Below are 22,595 nucleotides of genomic sequence, written 5' to 3' on the forward strand. Positions count from 1 at the left end.
TCTAAACTGTTTAGCTACAAGGACAGTAATTTTATTTGAAATATTCAACATTTTGTTACTGAAAACATGTTATGAATATCAGAATTTGTTTATTTTAATTGTTATTACAGATTTATTGAAATGTATTGGAATTTCAACTGAAATTACATAATTAAAAAAGTAAATGTCTCTCAATCAGCATTATTATTATTATATATGGAAATTGTGTCAAGACCAAGTTTAATTCAATATCAAGCAATTCATAGCTGTCAACTTTGATTGTAAGCCATAAAATTTAGAGAAACAATGATGTCCACTTTCAGCATTGACAGTTGTAAATTTATAAAGGCAGCATAGTTGATGCCATGGGGAGTCAGTGTTGAAACAGAATTTGTGATATAAACTCTGTGATTGTCTTTATTATATTGTAATAAATCCTGATGTCACACTTTACTGTGTGAACTACATTATTTATTAATTAGAATGCCACTAAATTATCCTGACCTTACTGATGATGAATGCCAAAAATGTTTAAAAGGAAATGTTGTTAGCTTCAAGGGTACACCACCCATACATTGAACTTGAGATTTTTAAGTAAAATATTGAAGTGTGTTCATAACAATGTTGGCACATTTCAAGCTGCCAGCTTTTCACTTGCTTGCCTTCACCCTTTCAATTCACTTTATTTAACATGTCACTTTTCCTATTTCAAGACTTTATATTCTTCCTTTTCCCCTTACTTCTCTCTTGCTCTCTGTTTTGTGACTGTCATTGCAATCAGTCACATTATGTCACTACCACTCCATGCCACTTCACTCTCTTGAATCCCAAAATTTCCTTACTTCTTCCATGCCCTATACCTTCCCACATCTCAGTTAGTTTAGTTCATTTGTCATCACTCACATCCATCTGTTCACACCAGCCCTCATAAACAGTCAGCATGCCAATGGCTGTGAGTGTAAGCACAGACATGTTACTGCATCTTTGATCAACTGCTTGCCAGCAAGTGTCTGCCTTTCTTTCCACTTTTTCTACACGTGCATCGATACAAATGGCAAAGGGTACTTAGCATTATACTGGTACTATATGTTAATGTTCCTTTCTGCTCCATTCAAAAACAGTGAAAGGAAAGTATGACTCCTTAAATACTCTGCAGTTGGACTAATCTTGTCTTTATAGTTCCTACTGGAGTGATATGTTGGAGACTGAAGTATGTTTCTAGATTCTTCACTTACTGCCGGTTCTTGAAACTTAGTAAGTAGGTGTTTACTAGTAACTGGAATATATCTTCAAGTTCCTGACAATTCATATTTTTCTACATTTCCACAACAGCCTACAGTGGCTCAAACAAACTTGTAACCATTTTTGCTGTCCTTATTTGAATATGTTCAATGTTCCCTGTTAGTACTATTTGGTATAGGTTGCACACATTTGATCAACGTTTTAAGCTGAGACACAGAAGTGTTTAAATAATCTACTATATAGTGTATATAGTAACCTGCCAATGAACTAAAGTCTGACACCTGCTTTACAAGTGAATGTATTTGATCATTCCATTTTGTATCACACAAATTGTTACATTCAGGCAATCGTATAAATTAAACGATTCCAGTTGTGAGTCATTGATGCTGTAATCATACAGTAAGAACTAGAGTGGAAAACTGGCGATAGAAGAGTACAAAATGATGAGGAGGCTTTGCATCAGAATGAAATGTATGCCAGAGAGGATGAGTATACATGTAATGAGATAGGAGTTGCACTATCTCTTAGTGACAGTTCACACTCATTAGTAATATTGTGCATTTATACATTTTTCTTGAAGATCTATAGAGTCTCTTGTGTTCCATGAATTGCATGAGTTTACATTTCTGTACATTTAAAGCAAGTTGCCTGTCTTCACACCCCTTTGAAATCTTATCAAGATCTGAGCAGATATTTGTGCAGCTTTGTTCAGACAACATTTCATTACGTGTAACTCTACCATCATTTTTATACATTGTACTAATGATGACTGATACCACTAGAGTTTGAAACTGATGCTGTATCTCAACATTCTGATTCCCTCCGGAAGGTTTGTGTTCCTTGACAAATGCTAGGTATGTTATTTTCATGCATTGTCCATTTCATTTACTTTTTTTGGTCTGTGATCAGCTTTATATCTTTCAGTGTTTCCAGCTCATTATCCTTCACTACATGTACTACTGCAAAATGAAAATATACATTTTTCTTATGGGAGACTGATGTAGTGCAATAGGATTGGACAGAGTGGTTACATTGGGTGAAATTTCAAGGGGATAAAGGAGGCATGGAGGGGGAGAGAGGACCAGAGAAGAGAGGCTGACAGCTGGAAGGGGGAGACAGCAGGTATATGAGATAGGAATGTGGCATCAGTGAGATCATTTTAGCTGCAGGCAAGTGAATTGAACACAATGGTGTGGGGGAGTGGATTGGGAGGGGGAGACATACAGGGCTAATATAAGGACCAAGCACCATAAGCCACCACTGCGGATACCAAGTTGAGAGGCTTGCCAGAGACACCATATCACAATCAGCAGCAGCCACTTGCACCACCAAGCTGAGAGGAGCACCCAAGTGCAAGACTTGTAGACAGTGCTTATAACAATTAGTAGCAAAATCTGATGGGTGAAATAGTATGTGGGAAAAGGGGGAAACAAATAATAAGTCACTTGTGTGAAATAATGTTCTCAAAGTGGCCATGGAGACAGAACAGAGGAAGAGGGAGAATGAAGAGAGGAGGATGTGAGTGCAGGATTAGGAAAGTTAGGGTCATGGGGCAGGGGTGAAGATGGGTGTGGAACAGGCACACACAACTTCATTCCTTATACACCTCAGAAACTGTGTCCTCACACATAACTACTTATTCTTTGAGGGGAAGATATACCAATACCAAAACCATTTCACAGCAATGAAATGTCTTTCATATAGTATGGCCAACCATGGATGATATATCTACAGTGATGAGCAGTACCTAGTGCAGCATGCTGACAGCCTTCACAGAGAGGCATTGCTCTCTCAATATAGTCCACAACCAGATTTCCTGTGCCACATACACATATGCTCCTAATCCTGTGAATGCCCCCAGTACAACCGGCCACAAAGGAACACTCTCTGTACCATACAATATCATCCCTTGACCATATCTCTCATTAGGGCCTCCCCCGTGTATCACTTTGTCCAGAAATGAGGAACATTCCTTCACACCATTCCCAAAGTAATATTCTGCCACCCATCTAATCCAAATAATCTGCTTCTAGACCAGCCCCTTGCTACATTGTTCATATTCCTGTGGAAGACCAAGATGTAAGACCAATCTGATAAATCTATGCTGTCTTCCTAAACCTGTCCCATCACATATTTATTATACCATAACACAGGAATGACTACCTGTGAAGTAAATCATATCATGTACCAATGCAGCAGTAATTTACACACACCATTTTATGTGGATGTGACCATCAACTATCTATCCACGCAAATGGATGGCCATCACCAAACTGTGGTCATGATCAGAGTTTCACCCAGTGGTAAGCACATTGCTAACCTTAACATGCTCAATTTTGATGGCTACTTCACAACCCATGCCATCTGGACCCACATCCCAAACACAAGCTTTTTCTGAACTTCCCTAATCCTGCACTCACATCCTTCTCTCCTCATTCTCCCTCTTCCTCTGTTCTGTCTCCAATTACCTTTACTTCTTAAATAATTTATATACCTCTTAGGATTCTCCATGATAAAATTCATAAAAGATTTTTATCTGTGTTTGTTTGACAGCCCAGGAGAATTACATGTTTGCAGGGTCTTAAGTTGATATCTAATTTGGATTTTGTACTATAGTGCAATTTTGGTACCACATTGTAAGTAATAATGTTAGTTGCTTCTTTTTCCACAGTTTCAGTTGCATTCACAATCTACCATATGGATACAAGTATTTCTGTTTTACAAAAAGAAAATTTTACATATTGGCAGAGAGATTTTAAAAAATTCAGAATGCTGAGCACATCAAAAGCTGTTGCCATGAAAACAAAATTTACCAAGAGATAGGCCACTTGCTCCAAGCAACGCTGGCCATGGCAGTTGCCTCCAGTGCAGTATTTCAGTGCCTGTGAAGTACAGTGTAAGGCACACAGGCCATAATAAGGCAGCATTGAACATGCCAATCAGTGAGAAGAAGAGAGATACTTGTCCATAACTTGCTTCTCCAATTACTTTTTTGAACAATACCTGTAAATAAAATTCACTATTAGACAATTCTCCTTATTATTTAGAAAAAAAGGAAAAAGAAGGATGGGAAGCATTTAAAGTTTTGTTCATAGTGACACAACAAAAGACTAAATGAAAAGGATAAGGAAAACAAGTGGTTTGAAGCAGTTGGAAGACTCATTTGTCATTCTCCTAAAATGGTTTTGGAAAATTATTGGAATTTAAATCTGAGTTACATAACAAATTTCAAATTTGCAACTCTTGAATCTGAGCTTAGTACATTAACCAGAGCATTGTCATATTTGGCACAATTATCTGAAGGATATTGTTGGTTCCCTTTTATTCCACCACTTGGGAATTCACAGGTAATTCCATTTGTAATACAGTATGGATCACTATCGAGAAGATTTGTGAAAGAACAACCTATAATCATTTTTGTACTTGTTTTGTTCAGTATCTGTTTTAGTTTTTCTGTGGAGTCTTGGCTTACAATGTCTTTATAGACTAAGGAAAAAATAAGAAAATATCCTACAGTGTTCTGAAAATACATTCCAGCTACACTGTACAATTAGTCATAAGCAGTACCTGATAATACTGAACTATTTTTAAGGAAATGGATATAAAAAAGCAAGTGGATTCTTTCCATCTGTTACGTTTTCCTTCCCCCAAAACTGAATATTTTTTTTGCAAATTTTGTGGTATCTTCAATATTGTCATGTATGTAACATGTGAAAAGTACCTAGAAATCTCAAATATTGACAAAGGACTAATTCAACTTAACTTTATTGACAGTTACATTCTTTTTATTGTTAGGAATGTAGTGAAATAGTCTGTTTAGCTAAAGACCATGTTAATTATGAATTATAAGTGATTTCAGGTTTTGTTATTATTGTTCATATGTAAATGTATAGGCAATTACTGACTTCATGATAAAGTAGATGACAAAGCTGTAGAAATAAATAAAGTGTTCATGCAACCAGTGACAAAAATATGTTAGGATCACTTGTGATCATCTAATTTCAAAGTAATTAACAATTTTAGGTACAACATTGTTTCTGAAATAGAATCACATACAGTATCTAGGCAAACTAACCAGGCAATTCAGCAGAAAATACTACTGTATCTGGAAGTTCATGCTTCAACAAATATGCATCCACCATTCAATTTCTCAGAAATGTAAATCTTTAATTGTAATTTGTGAAGATGGGGCAAGCAACAACGTATACATTCAGTTTTGGTTATTGTAAACTTATGAAAGGAGTTCAGTTCAGTTCTAGCTCAGTTTGTAGAGTTTTGAAATAAGTAAGATCTTTATCTGTCAATACAGAATAACGTAACACAGTTAATTTAATATGGATTATAAATCGGAAAATGTACTGTATGTTATCTAAATATCATGTCCAGGAGTTCTATCACTAATTTTAGTGACTGTTCCCCATGATTAATTGGACTGTGACTGTGTAAGTATTCTCATTAACTGTGTTTTCTGTATCCTGCATGTGATTGTGAGTGTAAGTGCACCAGGTGTGGTGTGTACTTAAATAACTGCCAACTGCATCAGCATGGGCCGGCCGCTAGTGGCTGCCTGTAGGAAGTGGCCACACGCGACGGTTTCCACCATGCCATCTACTGGTGACTCACACCTTTATGCATGTGGAGCAGCACTGACTCACTCTCACTGTGTTCTTTCTCTTTGCCACTCACGTAAGTTATTCTGTGTATCAATCAGTTGTGTAGTAACCAAGTAATACATGAAATTGATCCAAGAAACACAAATATGGCTTTACTCATAAACCTCTGAACACTAACAGAAATAAGCGTCTCATGATTACACTTGTAACAAGACAAAAGAATCATTCAGAACATGCTACATAAGTGATACAGAGAACAACTGATGTGAGAGGTACAAACTAAAACAACTTAGTGAGAGTGAGCCAGCACTGCTCTGGTCATGTAAAGGTTTGAGTCACTGGCAGCTGGTGCACGAGAGTCACTGCCTTTGGCGGTTGATTTAAATGTACATGTGTGATGACACTACAGTTGGCACACTTACATGCACTTGTAGCAGGATACAGCAGTGTTCAACTTCAATAATGATTACCACCATCTGTGGCAATGGAGCTAGGTCATTAATGGTATTGTGTGCAAAACCAATAATTACTGTTCATACTTTATTCATTATGATATGATTATCTGATTGAATGGACAGTGTAATGGGTGACCTATACAGTCACACTATACATGAACAATTGTGATGGATTACATTATCGTTAGGTTACTGCACTCAAACAATATTATAGGATATCAACCAACTGTAGTATGTTGTTATTCATTTATTTGTGGATAATTATTGTAGATGAGTTTATAAAATAAAAACCACTTCAGTTGCTTGTAATTTTTTAATTTATTCTACAACCAGGTTTGGAGCTTACAGTTCCATCTTCAGGCATTATCAACTACCAGTAATTATGGAAATATAAATGTATTGCAGTCAAGCCAGTCAGTCACAAGGGATCACACACACATCAAACAAACTTGAGGGCATTTGTTTGACATGGGTATGGTCCCCCATGACTGACTGGCCTGACCACCACATATTTATGCTCCCATAATTATTTGGTGGCACCTGAGGATGAAGCTTTAAACTTCAAAACAAGTCATAGAATAAATTAAGAAAAGTACTGACAACTAAAGAGAATTTTTATTCTATAAATATGTTCCTCAATTGTGGCAGTTCATCTGATCAAAGTAGATGAGACTCGAACTGAGCATAAACATTAGTTCATTTAGCAACCAAGGACAGTTAATGTATTTGAACTTAAATTTTTGGTGTAGACAACATTAATGACACTAGCTGATTTCCACTGCCAACTTTTCAGCCCATTTCAATGAAAGTAGTGCTATCAAGGCTAACTGTGCAGACAAAATAGGTAAGCTACATTTGGTGCCCTACAGTTTTGGAACACTTTGTCATGGAAGCATCATGGAAAGGAACTTTCATGAAACAGTGAATTTACAAAATAGTGAAGTGACAATGAAAATATGGTGACAGTTATAACAGATTTATGCAGTACAGAAAGCTGCATTTTGTTCCTTTTTCAGATGATGATGGTTCTTTCCTGGCACAATGAGGGCTTATGAGCTCACAAAACCAGAAAATGTGACAAATAATAGACAGTGACTGTGATAATTAGGAGGAGGAGGAAGAGAGGATAGTCATAGTGATTATGGAACTTAATAATTCAAATTCAATTGGTTAGAATGGACTGTGACAGCAAAAGATACGGCAGTGCACAATTAGTTTTTGGAACAGTGAAATTTTAATTGTTTGAAATTATGTGTAGAAGAGGGATGCTATTATATGGGAACAAATCAACCAATCGAAGTACAGTAGTGCCTGATGTTCCTGTGATTCCATTTTGGACAACAGTCAGTCAGCGAGCAGGTTCAGCTGATGTCACATCCTATGCGACCAGCATGGTGCAGACCACATGTAAACAACACACTGAGCACAGCTGACATGGAGGTTACAAGCTACATCAGTTAGCAGATGAGACAACAGCAGCCACAATTGCAGAAAATAATCAAGGTAAACTGACATTCCATTTCATTGTCAGTGATTATTCACAAAAGTGTGTGATAGTGAGATTAAGGACAGTGTGTTAAGTGGTAACAGACAGGGAGTAAGCAATATGAATTGAAGAAAATAGTGTTGTTATGGACAGAATAGATGAATTTAATTTGATATATAAACAAAAAGGAGCCATTAAAAGTGAACCAGAAGATGATAGTGGGTTTAGGTTAGTTTTTGACTTTAGTGATGAACACCTTAACAGTAAAATTTTGAACAAAATGTCTACGGCTTCACCTACCGCTCATGGTTGTATGAATAAAGAAATGTACAGTTCCAAATTCATGGAAAAAGTTAAAATCAGGCAAGAATTATACAATGAAAATCATGGAATGCACAAAAAGTCATGAAATGAGGAAATTAAGTTGTCATTGAGGCAGATTATGAAGTAAATGTATGAGAATATGTGTAGTAAGTGTGACATTAGCAGATTAGATTAAAAAATGGACAAAAGCACTGAAGAAATTAGTGTAACTACAACTAAACAAGAAAATAGAGCCTATGAAAGATGCTTTTGAAAATAAATTAAAAGAAGAAGTAGAAGATACAGAGGCAAAATTGAATAACGCTAGCAGTGTTTGTACAGCTAACAAAATTAGAATGTGGAAACTATGTGAAGGTAGAATGGAAACTGTTGCTAATTCATGTAATAATAATTTACAAGTATCAAAGAAATTTAGTTCTGATAACAGGGAAGAACTGAAAGTTGCATTGACCAAATTAAAACGGATTTATGTGATAGAATTCTGAGATGGTAGAAAAAGAAGTAGAAGTAAATATGTGATTGTCATTGAAAAGATAATCAAGGAAGATGTAGACTCTACGTTTGCTGAAATTGAGAAGAGGGTCAGCAAAGTGTTAAACATGGTGTCTGTACAGTACCTAACAGAGTTTCTTTTTGTTAGTTGTAAGAAATTTAATAATTTCAAACCTTTTGGTGAAGTATACGATCTTGATTGTATTAAACAATTCAATGATTTATCAGAAAATTGGAGTGATAAAGAAAAACTACCTATTTTAAGGGGATTTTTGAAGTCTGATGCTTATGGTTTGGCAGCTGAGGTTGCATAATCTTGTAGATCATGGGAAGAGTTTAAGAAATTGTTTTTGAATGAATATTGGTCTACAGATGGACAGCAGAAGATTTTAAATGAATGTTAGGGAGGTCATATGTATGATCCTAAAAAAATGAACTTAAATGAACTTAAATATTTGCAGGTAGAAATATGTAATGAAAGGATAGTTATGAGATTAGAAAATAAACTTTCACAGGGGATTAGAGTGTTGATTTTGCCTGCTCTGACGTAATATAAATTATGTTTTGAACTATGTGGAAAAAGTGGGAAGAGTGAGGCCCACAGACGAAGACCAGTGGAAGAAACTTCGAGGATAGGAATCATTCAAGGAGGAATTACCATGTGAATATGATGAATAAAGCAGACTCTTGGAGAAATAATGGTGATCAAAGAAATAACTGGACAACAAATGGTCCAAATGGAAACAGAAATGGTACGAGGAATTCCAGAGACAAAAGTGTGGGAGACAATGGTAATTTTGGATCCAATCATTTAAACAGATTTGCTCCAGTTGGGTCTTGGACTTGTGGAAGATACAGGAAAGAGCCACTTGTAAATAATTGTACTTTAATTTCACATAATCTCAGATGAGAGTAAGGTAGGTGAGGAACCAAAATCATGTCATATGCTAAGTAAAAATGTTTCCAGTAATAAAAATCATGTACTACTAAAATAACAGAAAATTAAGGATGTGAAAAAAACAATATTATGAAATGGATAGATCACTACTCACCATATAGAGGAGACGTTGAGTCACAGACAGGTGCAACAAAAAGATTGCTAAACATTTGAACTTTTGGCCAAAAGGACTTCATCTAAGGTAGACATCACACACACATTCATGCAAGCACAACTCATCCATACATGACCATTATCTCTGGCCATCAAGACCAGACTACAAGCAACTGCACATGATGGGAGAATCAGTGTGGATGATGGGGGTAAGGAGCAGTGTGGAACAGGGAGGGGGATGGGATAGCAGGATAAGGTGGGGAATGATAAAGTGCTGCCTCCAGGAGTGTACAGGGAAGTGGTGAGGACAGGGTAGGGCATCTGGGTGCATTCAGATGAGAGGGAGAGTGAGAGTAGAAATGGAGAGAAGTGGAGAAGGGAACAAAAGACTGTGGGCACAGTGGTAGAATAGGAGGCTGTCTAGTGGTGGAATGGGAGCAGTGAAGAGGATAGGTGGGTGAAGGATGCGGGACTAATGAAAGCTGAGGCTAGGGTGGTTACAGAATGTGTTGCAGGGAGAGTTCGCACCTGTTCAGTACAGAGAAGCTGGTGTTGCTAGGAAGGATCTAGATGGTGCAGGGTGTGAAGCACTCACTGAAGTGAAGAATGTTGTGTTGGACAGTGTGCTCAGCAACTGAGTGGTCCAGCTTTCTCTTGGCCACAATTTATCAGTGGTCATTCAGGTGGACAGACAGCTTGCTGATTGTCAGCAGTCATGTAGAATGCAGCACAGTGGTTGGAGTTCAGCTCGAAATCACATGACTGCTTTCATAGTAAGCCCTGCCTTTGATGGGTTAAGTGATGCTTGTGACTGGCCAGGAGTTGGTGGTGGTTTGAAGACTATGGAACAGGTCTAGAATCTAGACCCATTGCAAGGATAGGAACAATGAGGCAAGAGGTTAGGAGCAGGGGTGGAGTATTGATGGGCAAGGATATTATGTAGGTTTGATGGGCAGTGGAATATCACTGTGGGAAGGATAGTGGGTAGGACAATCCTCACTTCAGGACACGATGAGAGGTAGTCATAACCCTGATGGAGAATCTGTTTCAGTTGCTATTGCTCCAGTCCTGGGTGATACTGAGTCATGAGTGGAATGCTCCTTCATTGCTGGATGGTGGGACTTTGGGAGGTGGTGGGTGACTGGAGAGATAAGGCATGTTCTGTACAAGGTTAGCAGCGTAATTTCAGTCTGTGAAAGCCTCTGTCGGACCCTTGGTATATTTGAAGAGGGATTGCTTGTCATAACAAATGTGACAGCTATGGGTGGCTCTGTTGGATGGAAGGGGCATCTTGGTGTGGAATAGGTGGTAGCTGTCAAAGTGAACGTAATTTTAGTGGCTGGTAGGTGTGGTATGGGCAGAGGTACTGATGGACTGGATTGAGGGTGAGAAGACCCTATCCACATTTGTTCAGTACCTCAACACCTTCTGCCCCATTTGCTTCACCTGGTGCTCCTCAACCCAACAAGCCCACCTCAAAGATGGTTACATCAGTACCTCCATCCATCTCAAACCTACCAACCACCAGCAATACCTCCACTTTGATAGCTGCAACCCATTCCACACCGAGAAGTCCAGCCATACAGCCTAGCCACTCATGGCTGTTGCACTTCTAGTGATGAGTAATCCATCTCCAAATACACCAAGAGTCTCACTGATGCCCTAACAGACCAAATTACCATCACACCCTTGTAGTGAAACAGATCTACTAAGCTTTACCTCTCCAATCACCACTATCTCCAAAAATCCCACCATACTGCCTCAAAGGAGCATTCCTCTCATGACTCAGTACCACCCAAATCTGGAGTAACTGACTCAATCACATTCTCCACCAGGATTTTGACTACCCCTCAATATCCCTGAAATAATCAATATCCTACCCACTACCCATCCCATCTCTCCCACAGTAGTACTCTACCGCCCACCAAACATACGCAATAGCATCATTCATCCCTACTCCACCCCTGCTCCCAACCCCTTGCATCATGGCTCATATCCCTGTAATAGACCTAGATTCAAGATCTGTCCCATACATCCTTAAACCACCATCTGCTCCAGTCCAGTCACAAACATCACGTAACTCATCAAAAGCAGGCTATCTATGGAAGAAGTCATGTTATCAACAAACTAAGCTGCAACCATTGTGCTGCATCCTATGTGGGCACGACAACTAACAAACTGCTTGTCTGCATGAATGACAACATATAAATTGTGGACAGGAGATAGCTGGATGATTCAGTTGCTCATTGTGCTGCCCAACATAACACTCTTCACTTCAATGACAGCTTCATTGCCTGTGCTATCTGGATCCTTCCTACCAACACCTTTTCTGAACTACAGGTGCTAACTCTCCCTGTAGTTTATCCTACATTCCTGTATCAATCTTGGCCTCAAACTTCATTAGTCCCTGTCCCTCACCCACTAATCCCCTTCCCTGCTCCCATTCCACCACTAAGCAGCCTTCTATTCCATCAATGCACCCACAGTCTTTTTTCCCTTCCTCTACTTCTCTCCTTATTAAGTCCAATCTGCCTGCCCTACTTCGTAAGCAGCTGATTGGACTTAGCTGTCCCTCCCTGTCACCACCATGTCCCTGTACACTCCCACAAGCAGCACTTTGCCTTCTCACACTTCTCACATGCTACCTCCCCGTCCTTCCCCAGCCTCCCCCTTACCCTCACCACCCAGACTGTTTCTCCCATCATGTGCAGTGGCTCACAGTCCAACCTCACTGGCCAGAGACAGTGGTCATGTGTGTATGAGTTGTGCTTTTGTGAATGAGTGTCTGTTGTCTACTTTAGAAGAAGGCCTTTTGGCCAAGAGCTTAGATGTTTAGGAGTCTTTTTGTTGTGCCTGTCTGCATTTCAGCAATTCTTCTACATGGTGAGTAGAAATCTATCCTTTCATATTATTATCATCATACTAAAAGAAGTAGGTATAATGACAGCAGAAGATGATGAGTTAGAAGATGATTTATCTACAAAGTATAAAGATTATTGTGAAAATGAATGTCAGAGTGCCATGAAAAAAATAAACAACTTGAAAAAGCAAAATTATTTTATTATCTTTTTTTATGGTTAAATAATGAGGTTAATAACAACTGATTAACCAATATAATGATAGTGAAGTAATAGTAGTAGCAATTCGAGTAACAGTTCAAAAGATAGTATTAATGAAATATGAGGAGCAAAAAAATTTTACAGTTGGTATTCAAAAGGTGAGTGCTGTTACAGTGAATGTAGATGTAACTGGATATTGAAACACAATATGTGCAAACAGTGAATGAAATTGTTGGGAAGGTGAATGATATGCAGAAAGCTGATGTCAAATGCCACAGCAAGTCATCGATGATTATGGCCTGTGTCACCAAAGAAGGCTCTTTTGCACATAGAGACTAAGTGATAGGGAAATGTGGAGGGGTGAGGTCTGCACATTTGTGGTGGTAGAGACTGGTTGAATAAAAGTCTGCATTGCCAAACTGTATTGATGTGGGCAATGATCAGTTCATTTGCCTACCATAAATCAAAGCATACATTCAAGTCTATGAGAGGAATAATGAATTTTAAAATTTGATTTTGATTGATTGTCTACATGAGAAAATCTTTCCTCATGTCTTGATGACAGTGTGTCCACTGCTCTGCAGTTATAGCCTGTGTGATGTCGGAGAGCAACAACAGTTGATGTAGCTTTATGAAGAAATCAAGTACAATTATTTTCCTCAAACTGATGATTCTTTAATGAAAATGTCATTAAAACTGGCTGTAGTAACTGTCATTTGTTGTAATTTGGATTGTACAGCAAGTAAAAATGCAATACACCATAAAATTAACCTCAAACACAAACCAAAATCATTATATTTACTTGACAACTGCTTCCACTCCATAGAATTTTAAAAAAATACATGAAGCACATATATGTGAGTGTGTTTGAATGTAGTCAAGTGTAAATCACTGTGTGTAAAAGAGAATTACTGATAGCAAAGCCAAATGCAAAAGACTATCATAAAAATGGTCAGTGTGTTGTCATACTTTCCACTGTCAATGGGCATTATGGGTGTAAAGTAACTTGTTTGAGATTAAAGTGAGAGACCACATTTTTGACCCACTAAACAAGCAAACAATTAACCATCTTCTGTAAATACCTTGAGGAAATGGTAACTGATAAAGTCAAAAACCACCGATATCTCAACAGGCTATTCTCCCTGTTATTTAATACAATTTCCAATTTGTGCCTTCAAAATGAGAAGGGTTTACTAGCTGAAATATTGGAAGTTTTGATGAATTTGTCTGGCCACATTCTCATGAGATATTAGAACTTGCAAAATGCTAAACTTCTCCTTGGGCACTATGTTGAATATTGCCATGTACAAGAAGGTGTAATGATGAATGACAAACACTAACTTCACTTAATAAAGGTTTATCCAGCACTTGCACATACAAGAGTGCAGTGTGGAGCAAACTGCCTCCAGCCAGAACACAAACAGTATATATACAACAACAGAACATTTCAGCACAATGATTCTTGACATTTGTGGATACTTTTAGAATATACTCGAACCGAATATAGAAATTAAAATTGTACAGTTCAGGTGAGTTTTGAACTCACGGCCCTCCATGCAATAGTTTAGTATCATAACTACTACACCACATTGCTACCCAGCTTCTGGTGTAACATTGCTCCCTCCTTAAGAGAACAGTGTCTCTGTGTTATGTCCTCCTAGTCTGGGAATGAGTCATGGATTCTTCATACTCCGAGTCCTGATGACTGATTCTCATCCTGGTGGTGATCTTAGAACTTCTTTTGCCACTACACTCTTCATCACCTCTCTGCTTGTTGCTTGTCACTGGAGCTTCGAATTTACACTGGGTTGCAGGATCCTTATAGGGCTTCATTCAAAGGACGTTGACTGTATCTCTGATCTTTCATCATCTTGTGCTGGGGTCAAAATCTTTAACTTCGTAAGTAACATCAGACAACTGTCTTACAACCATATAAGGTCCAAAGTAGCGCATGAGGAGCTTCTCAGAGAGATCAACCTTCTGAACAGGAGTGAAGATCCAGATGAGATCACCTTGCTGGTAGACATCAGGGCGGTGGCTCACGTCATACCTTCGGTGATCATTTTCTTGAGCCTGTAACATGCGGAGTCAAGCTAACTGCCGAGCTTCCTCAGCTCTGGTTAACACCTGGCCAATGTAGTTGTTATCCACGTCGTCAGGATGTAATGGAAACACAGTGTCCATTGCCATAGTCGCCTCACACCCAGGCACCAGGAAAAATGGCATATGTCCTGTGGCATTTTGTTTGGCGGTGTCGTAGGTAAACATCACAAAAGGTAGCATCTCATCCCAGTTGCTCTACTCAACATTGACAAACATTGACAGCATGCCGACCAAGGTCTTATTAAGGCATTCAGTAAGCCTGTTGGTTTTTGCATGGTAGGCAGTCATAATGTGATGAGTAATGTTGCACCAACAGTTTATCTCTGTCACAATATTCCATCAAAAAACTTTCCCTCAATCCGTAATTAATGACCTTGGGGCACTGTGTTTTAATGCAATGTCTTCCAAGATGAATTTGGTTACCTCGGACACTTCAGTTGTTTTCAAGGCTTTTGTAATGGCATAGCATGTCAGATAATCAGTGCAAACAATAATCCATCTATTGCCACTAGCAGACGTTGGAAGGAGGTCAATCCCAACATACTTGAAAGGCATTTCAGCTGGTGGAATTGGTATGATCAGCCAGGTGATTTCTGAGGAACTGCCTTTCTCCTCTGGCACTCTCAACAGTGCGACACATAGTGACGGACACTCCTAAATAAACCTGGCCAGAAAAATCTCTTGCAGATTCTATCATATGTCTTAATAAATCCTAAATGTCCAGCCTCAGATGTGTCATGGAATTTCTGAAGAACATCTAAGTGCATGTGTCACTGGTAGCCACTTCTTTCCAAACGGATCAAAGTTTTACTTGCAAAGTAATCCATTAACTACCTTAAATTGTCCTTTCACATCCTCTGACCAATTTAAGACAAGCATAATTTGAGATATCATGGCATCCTTCTTCCACTCAGCAGAGAGATCCTGAGGAGCAGTGTGACAGTCACTATCTTCATCAAAGTCTTGATGGTCTTGCATGGGGTTTCTTGAGAGACAGTCGGGATCTTAGTGTTTTCTTCCACTTTTGTACACTATGGTAATGTCATACTCTTGAAGACGTAATGCCCAACTGGCAAGTCATCCTGTTCGATCCTTAAGACCTGTCAACCAAAAATTGAATGGCAGTCTGTAACAACTGAATGTTTTTCCATAGATATACTGTTGAAATTTGCACATGTCCCAGATGACAGCAAGACATTCTCTTTCTGTAGTCAAGTAGTTTCTCTCAGCTTTTGTAAGTGTCCTAGAAGCACACACTATATAACCTTCTCTTTTCCAACCGAAATTTGCACCAGAACAGCACCAATCCCATACCCACTGGCATCTGTGTGTAGTTCTGTACGTGCTCTCTCATCATGCAGATCAAGTACAGGCTCAGTTGTCAGAGATTTTCGCAGCACATCCAAAGAATCTTGTTGAGCACCACCCCAAATAAATTTAGCATCAGCTTTTAACAACTCTTGGAGTAGTCTGGCTTTGATACTAAAGTCTTTGACAAAACAACGGTAATAAGAACATAATCCGAGGAAGCTTCTCACACCTTTAATACTTTAAAGAATAGGAAAATCTGTTATAGATCTCACCTTTTCTGGATCTGGCCGCACACCTTTGTTTGACACAAGGTGTCCAAGTATTTAGATTTCTTTTGTTCCAAAGAGACACTTTCTTGGATTAAGTTTCAGTCCACCTTGTTGGAGACACTTAAGAACAGCCCCCAGCCATTTTATATGTTCATCAAATGTCTCTGAGAACACTACAATGTCATCTAAATAACAAAGACACATAGTTCACTTCAGGTGCCTTAGAAGATTATCTATCATCCAGTCAAAAGTTGCTGGTACATTACACAAACCAAACGGCATTACCTTAAACTCATACAGGCCCTCAGGAGTGATGAAAGCAGTTTTCTCACATGGCTTCATCTACTTTGATTTGCCTGTATCCCGAGTACATGTCCATGGTTGAGAAAAAGTTATCCCCCTTCAGACATACTAGTGTTTCATCGATTCATGGAAGAGGGTAAATGTCCTTTTTAGTTATCTTCCTGTAATCAACACAAAAGCACCAACTGCCATCCTTCTACCTTATGAGGACCACTGGTGATGACCATGGGCTGCAAAGGCTGAATGATGTCATTCTTCATCATTTTCTCTACCTCGTCACGAATTATTTGACGTTCCGTTGCTGACACATGGTATGCTCTCTGGCTTATTGGTTGATGGTCTCCAGTGGTAATCCAGTGCTTCACCATCGATATGTCTAATTTGCTCTTCACCTGTGGATTGAAGCATTCAGAGAACTCTTGAAGAATGGCAAGTAGCTTCTTCTGTTGTTCCTTAGTAAGATCTGGTGATAGTCGAGCTAGAAGATCTTGTCTTTTAGTTGTAGCACTAATTTTGCCTTCAGACTTGGCATGGGAGGTTTCTATGATTCTCAGCTGATCTTCAACTAATGGCTCAGCAGTTGCTATGCACATGGGTCTTGGCAGGATCTGCGGTTCTTGGTGACAGTTAACTATCCACAGTTCACTGAATCTGTTCTTAATTGAGATGACAGAGGCTGGGATGACCAAGTTATTCTTCAGTGGTATGCTCCTATTACATTCTAGTACAAGATTCATGGGTTGATGCATGGCTTGACATGTGACAGTTACCTTTCTAGTGCTGACTGCAGGAATGATCACTTCACCCAGCACACATAGTCTCCACACACTTGGATGCAAATCTTCCTGGCCACAGTATCTAATCTTGTGTAGCATAATCTCCGAGTGACCACAATCTATAATTGCCTGAGAAGCTTTCAAAAAGTCCCATCCGAGAATGACATCATGGCTATACTCTTATAAGATGATGGATTCTAAGGGCTGTGTATGGCTACTTATACCCACATGAATGGTACATCTTCCTGTAAGTTTTACATATTTCCCATTAGCCACCTTCAGCTGAGGTTTTGTTGTCGACGAATACGGTTTTCAGAAACTGCCAATGGTACCCTTCCAAAATGACTGAATATGGAATATGATGCTCCAGAGTCAACAAGAGCTTGGGCTGGTTAACCATCCATGAGGATATCGACGTAGTTTACTATCATTTTTGTAGTGATCGACGGCAGAGGATTTTTCTCTTCGGTGGCCTCACCTCCTAAGGAAGGTCGCACCCTTTAGTTTTCCAGGTTGCAGCGGCTAGGTGATTGGCTGGAGCTTCTAAATGTCGATGAAGACCTTGATTGGCGTGTTGGGGAGCATCCTCTCCAGCAGCTAGCTTGCGGCAGTGGTGACCTATGTTGTCCTGCACCCATATCTTATTGTTCATCTTCGTCGTCCTGGAGTTGGTGTCAGATAAGATAGGTCTGCTGTCTTCTCGTGCAGGCATCAGCAAATATCCACTGCCTTTCTCAAAAATAGTGCGCCACATGTGCCAGTCATCCAAAGTGGAAACATAGTGGTTGGTTATCCTGGGTCCACCAGACATCAGTCTTCCTTGGTGTCCAAACAGGTTCCTCATGCGGCATTGTAGGAACATAAGTCTGGCTCAGTCTCGACTTTTTCACCATTTTAAAGGGAAATGAAGGATGAGAGATTGGGTTCAATGTCTGTTCCACTTCCTCCCTTATGACCTCTTGAAGTATCTCGGTTTTTTGCTTGCTGTGCAATCCAAGTGCCTTCTGAACTTCCTCTATCACTATCTGATGAACAACACTTGTGAAATCAGTTGCTTCCTCCATCACAGACATCAATACAATGTTTGGAAGCTGTTCAAACTTCTTGTGTGTAATTCTTTTTTGATGCATTGTCTTGATATACTGACACCATTTTATGAAGTCGTCTGCTGTCAAAACCTCCTTCAGGTGTAGGGCTTGATAGAAGTCCTGAGCAACACACTTCATGAGATGTGCAACCCTATGTTCCTCCTTCATTCTAGGATCCACTATTTTACACAGTTCCAAGATGTCTTGAATGTAGGATGCTGTAGTTTCTCCTGGATGCTGTGCCCTGCACTTTAATTGATCTTCAGCCTTGCACTTCTGTCATTGTGTGTCGCCGAAACACTTGCGCATTTCCACCTGGAATACTTCAAAGCTTGTGAACTTCTCCTCATTGTTCTCATGCCATTGTTTGGCAGTGCCCTCAAAGTAGAAAAATACATTATCCAAACACATGGTGTCATCCCATTTTGTTAAATTTGGCTGTATGCTCATATACCTTCAGCCACTTGCTTGGATCTTGGCTATCATCACCAGAGAACCCGGAATGATGTCTCATGTGGTGGCACACAGTTGCTGTCATCACAGCAGCCTCTTCTTCTTCTGTCTCCAATAGATTGCGATCTGTCAAATATGGCCCGAACTCAGGTTTCTTGCCACATAAACAGCGGTTCTGTCATGGCCTGATGGGAGCCGCTGTGTTGTCGATAATGTGCGCTATCACAAATTACAGTACTCAGCATCTCCACTAGAATAATGCTACATAGAAGAAAGTGTAATTAGATGAATGACGACCACTAACTTCACTTGATGAAGGTTTATTCAGCACTTGCACATACAAGAGTGCGGAATGAACTGCCTCCGGCCAGAACACATACAGTATATATACAGATACAGAACATTCCAATACAATGATTCTTGACATTTGTGGATACTTCTAGAATGTAGTTGAACCAAATATAGAAATGAAAATTGTGCAGTTCAGCTGAGTTTTGAACTCATGACCCACCATGCAACAGTTTAGTATCATAACCACTACAGCACAGTGCTACTCAGCTTCTGCTGTGACAATCTTATAGTCTTCACACCTCATAGAATACAGAATCCTAATCAATAAAGGCCAGGAAGTTTCCATATTTGATGTATACAACTGATATGTTGACAAACACATTTTTTCAACCAAGAGTCTTTAAAATCTAAAACATTACTACCTTATTCTGTCTAAAGTCTATGTCATAACACCATCATCACTGCTATATGAGACTGCGTTTGGGCCATCTGATTGTAAATTTAACATCATAGTAGGTTCAAGGCTTATACCCAGTTTCACCTCCCTATCTCAGTCTTGTTCCTGAACACATTTCAGTGTGCTCATATTAAAGAGGGGATGTTGTCTGTTGCTTCATGCACAAGTGATTCAGTGTCAGTTATCCTGAATGTTTTGTTTCTTTCTCCTACACAGTCTTTAACTGTGCCAAAATTAATTCCATCAGATTATACTGACAGTTATACATAGATAAACACAAGAATGTTTGACCACACTCATTGCAAGTTAGTCAAGTTTGTATGTTCTGCCACAGAAATTTGGCATGAGTATGGTTTATAGTGACTGGAATATTTTTATGTTCCAGTCAGAGTACAATATCCACTTTCCTGATGTTTGTGCTTAGTGTTGTCTCTGTAACAGCTGGCATCCAGGGTAGTGCCCATTTACAAGAAAGGAGACAAAAATTGCCCATCTAGCAATCGCCAACTCCCAGTTGTGTGATTATCTGGCATGTAATTACATTATTACTGCAGTACAATTTGGCTTTAGGAAGGGCAAATCCACAGTCCATGCCATTGACTCCCTGATTAAAAAAGTGCTTAATGCTTATGAAGGAAAAAATTATGCTCAGGCTACCTTTTGTGATCTTAGCAAAGCCTTCGATTGTGTGGAGCATATTTCACTCCTCATTAAACTAGTTTTCATTACGGAACCACAAACAGTGAAGGTGACAACATTTTCAAATCTTTCCTCAGCAACCATAAAGAAATTGTTTGTATTAGTAAACAGAGATCTGCTGAAGTTAAGTGCAATGTGTCACAAGGCTCAGTATTAGGACCTCTGCTATTTATCATAATGACAAACGATCTACCATTTTACATAAATACTCACTCCATTCTCTATTGAGATGATACCACTTTTTTCAATATCAGCTCAGACGTGGATATGCTCCAAACTGTGGCATATGACACAATATCACAAGCATCAGTCTGGTTTCGAGCTAATGGATTCCTGCTTAATGAGAGTAAAACTCAAAAGATTGTATTTAGTTTAAGAGATCTGCCAGTAGCAGACCTCATGGATAGTGTTAAGTCCTTAGGTATTGTTATAGATAAAAATTGAGTTAGGAGCCACGTATTAAATACATTAGTGCAAGGCTGTCTAGAGTGGTGTATTTGTTAAGGAATTTAAAAAACCGTGTACCTGCGGCCTATGTAAGATCAGCCTACTTTGCTTTTTTTTCAAAGCATTATATCTTATGTGCTTTTAATATGGGGCAAAGTCTCACACCTTCAGGACAGTTTGGTACTTCAGAAGAAAGTAATTCGAATTATCACAAACAATGATAAACTGGCCCACTGCAAACCACTGTTTATCAACTTAAAAATATTAACTGTTATAAACCCTACTGCACATAAAGAGCAACTTATCAGAATACCAGCGTAGAAGAGATGTACACTCTCATGGAACCAGAAATAGTAGCCATCTTGACATACCTTACTACAGATTATCCAAGTCACTGAACAGCTACGAAGTGATGGGTATGAAGATGTTTGACAAACTGCCACCAGAGTTGGTGGAAGCTCCATTTGATTTATTTAAAGACAAATTATTCAGTTGGTTAGCTGCGAATCCTTGCTACTCACTTCAGGAATTTGATGACTGTAAAATATCATAGTGGTACCGGTTTGGAGAGTACAGCATAAATTCTTTAACTGAGTAATTTATGATGCAATGTTTTCATATTATTTGATTTTAAATATTGTATTTTATGGAAAACCAATAGTGACATATTGATCTTCAACCCATTTATATATGCTGTATAACTTGTGTATAAGTAACTTGACTGTGTCAATTGCTGTAATAGCTAAACGAGAATAAAATTTCATTCATTCATTCATTCATTCATCCATGGAACAATAAAATGACCATCTTCTAGGCAAAGTACAGCAAGAATTATTCAGAGAGCCACTTCTTGGAAGTGGCGGTGTTTATTTCCAAGTAGTAGTTACTGTTATTTTTCTTACACCTAAATACAAGTTTATTCTGAACCAGAATAATTATCCAAGAGCCTTTTCCTTTGGGAACTTTAATACCGACAGTACCATAACTCATTTTCCAGAAGGTATTCCTGGAATGATTCTGATTCATCCATGTTTCATCAAGATAATACACTGCTGAACTAGCTTCATTTCTTGTATAAGGAATATGGTTTGTGCTGCACCTATGTCACTTCTTTTAATTCACCTGTGTCACTTCTTTTCATTAAAATCTCTCTTCTTAACACATTTGAAACCAATATCTTTTAAAACACTTTGCACTGATCAAGTGTTACCTTTGAAGCTAATATTCTCATGCATAATTGTAATGACTTTTTGTGATGTCATGTATTCACGACCTATATACATTTCAAATGTGGAATGTTGTCAGAACCGTGCATTTGTGTTAAAGGTTTCTTGCAAATACTGTGCTTTCTAGGAGACATGAAACAAAATTTTCCTGAGTTGTCTACAGCTCTGATGCTTTTGCTTACAGTTCTGTCAATAGTTCTCATGCTGATTCTGCATGCTTCTGCAGCTAATTTTTGTGTTTTCAAATGTCAGCATTAGGAGTTCTGCCTTCAAATTCAAGTTTGAGGAAGTTATATATGTTACAATATATGACCATGGGTCTGCCTTGATATAAAATACTTTTGTTTTTTATTTATTTCCAGAAATAGTTTCAGTGACAATATTGCAATCATTAGTGGGGTCCTTAATTCTAAGACATGCAAAAAGATAGCATACTTACAAACATTATAGAACATTTTTACATTTGTACTG

The 22,595-nt window shown here is 38.8% G+C and overlaps 1 protein-coding gene across 1 annotated transcript in view; it reads right to left on the reverse strand.

The window, feature by feature from the left end:
* Nucleotides 1–22,595, reverse strand: part of LOC124594204 (putative thiamine transporter SLC35F3) — a gene marked incomplete at its 5' end in the record, with an annotated part of 324,621 nt that overhangs the window by 174,955 nt on the left and 127,071 nt on the right. The window contains one exon of the mRNA XM_047132567.1: nt 4,035–4,224. Coding sequence (XP_046988523.1) covers nt 4,035–4,224 — 190 coding nt within the window. The remainder of the gene's footprint in view (nt 1–4,034; nt 4,225–22,595) is intronic.

This window comes from Schistocerca americana, chromosome 1, assembly GCF_021461395.2.
Source record: "Schistocerca americana isolate TAMUIC-IGC-003095 chromosome 1, iqSchAmer2.1, whole genome shotgun sequence".
In the NCBI taxonomy this organism is placed as follows: Eukaryota; Metazoa; Arthropoda; class Insecta; order Orthoptera; family Acrididae; genus Schistocerca; species Schistocerca americana.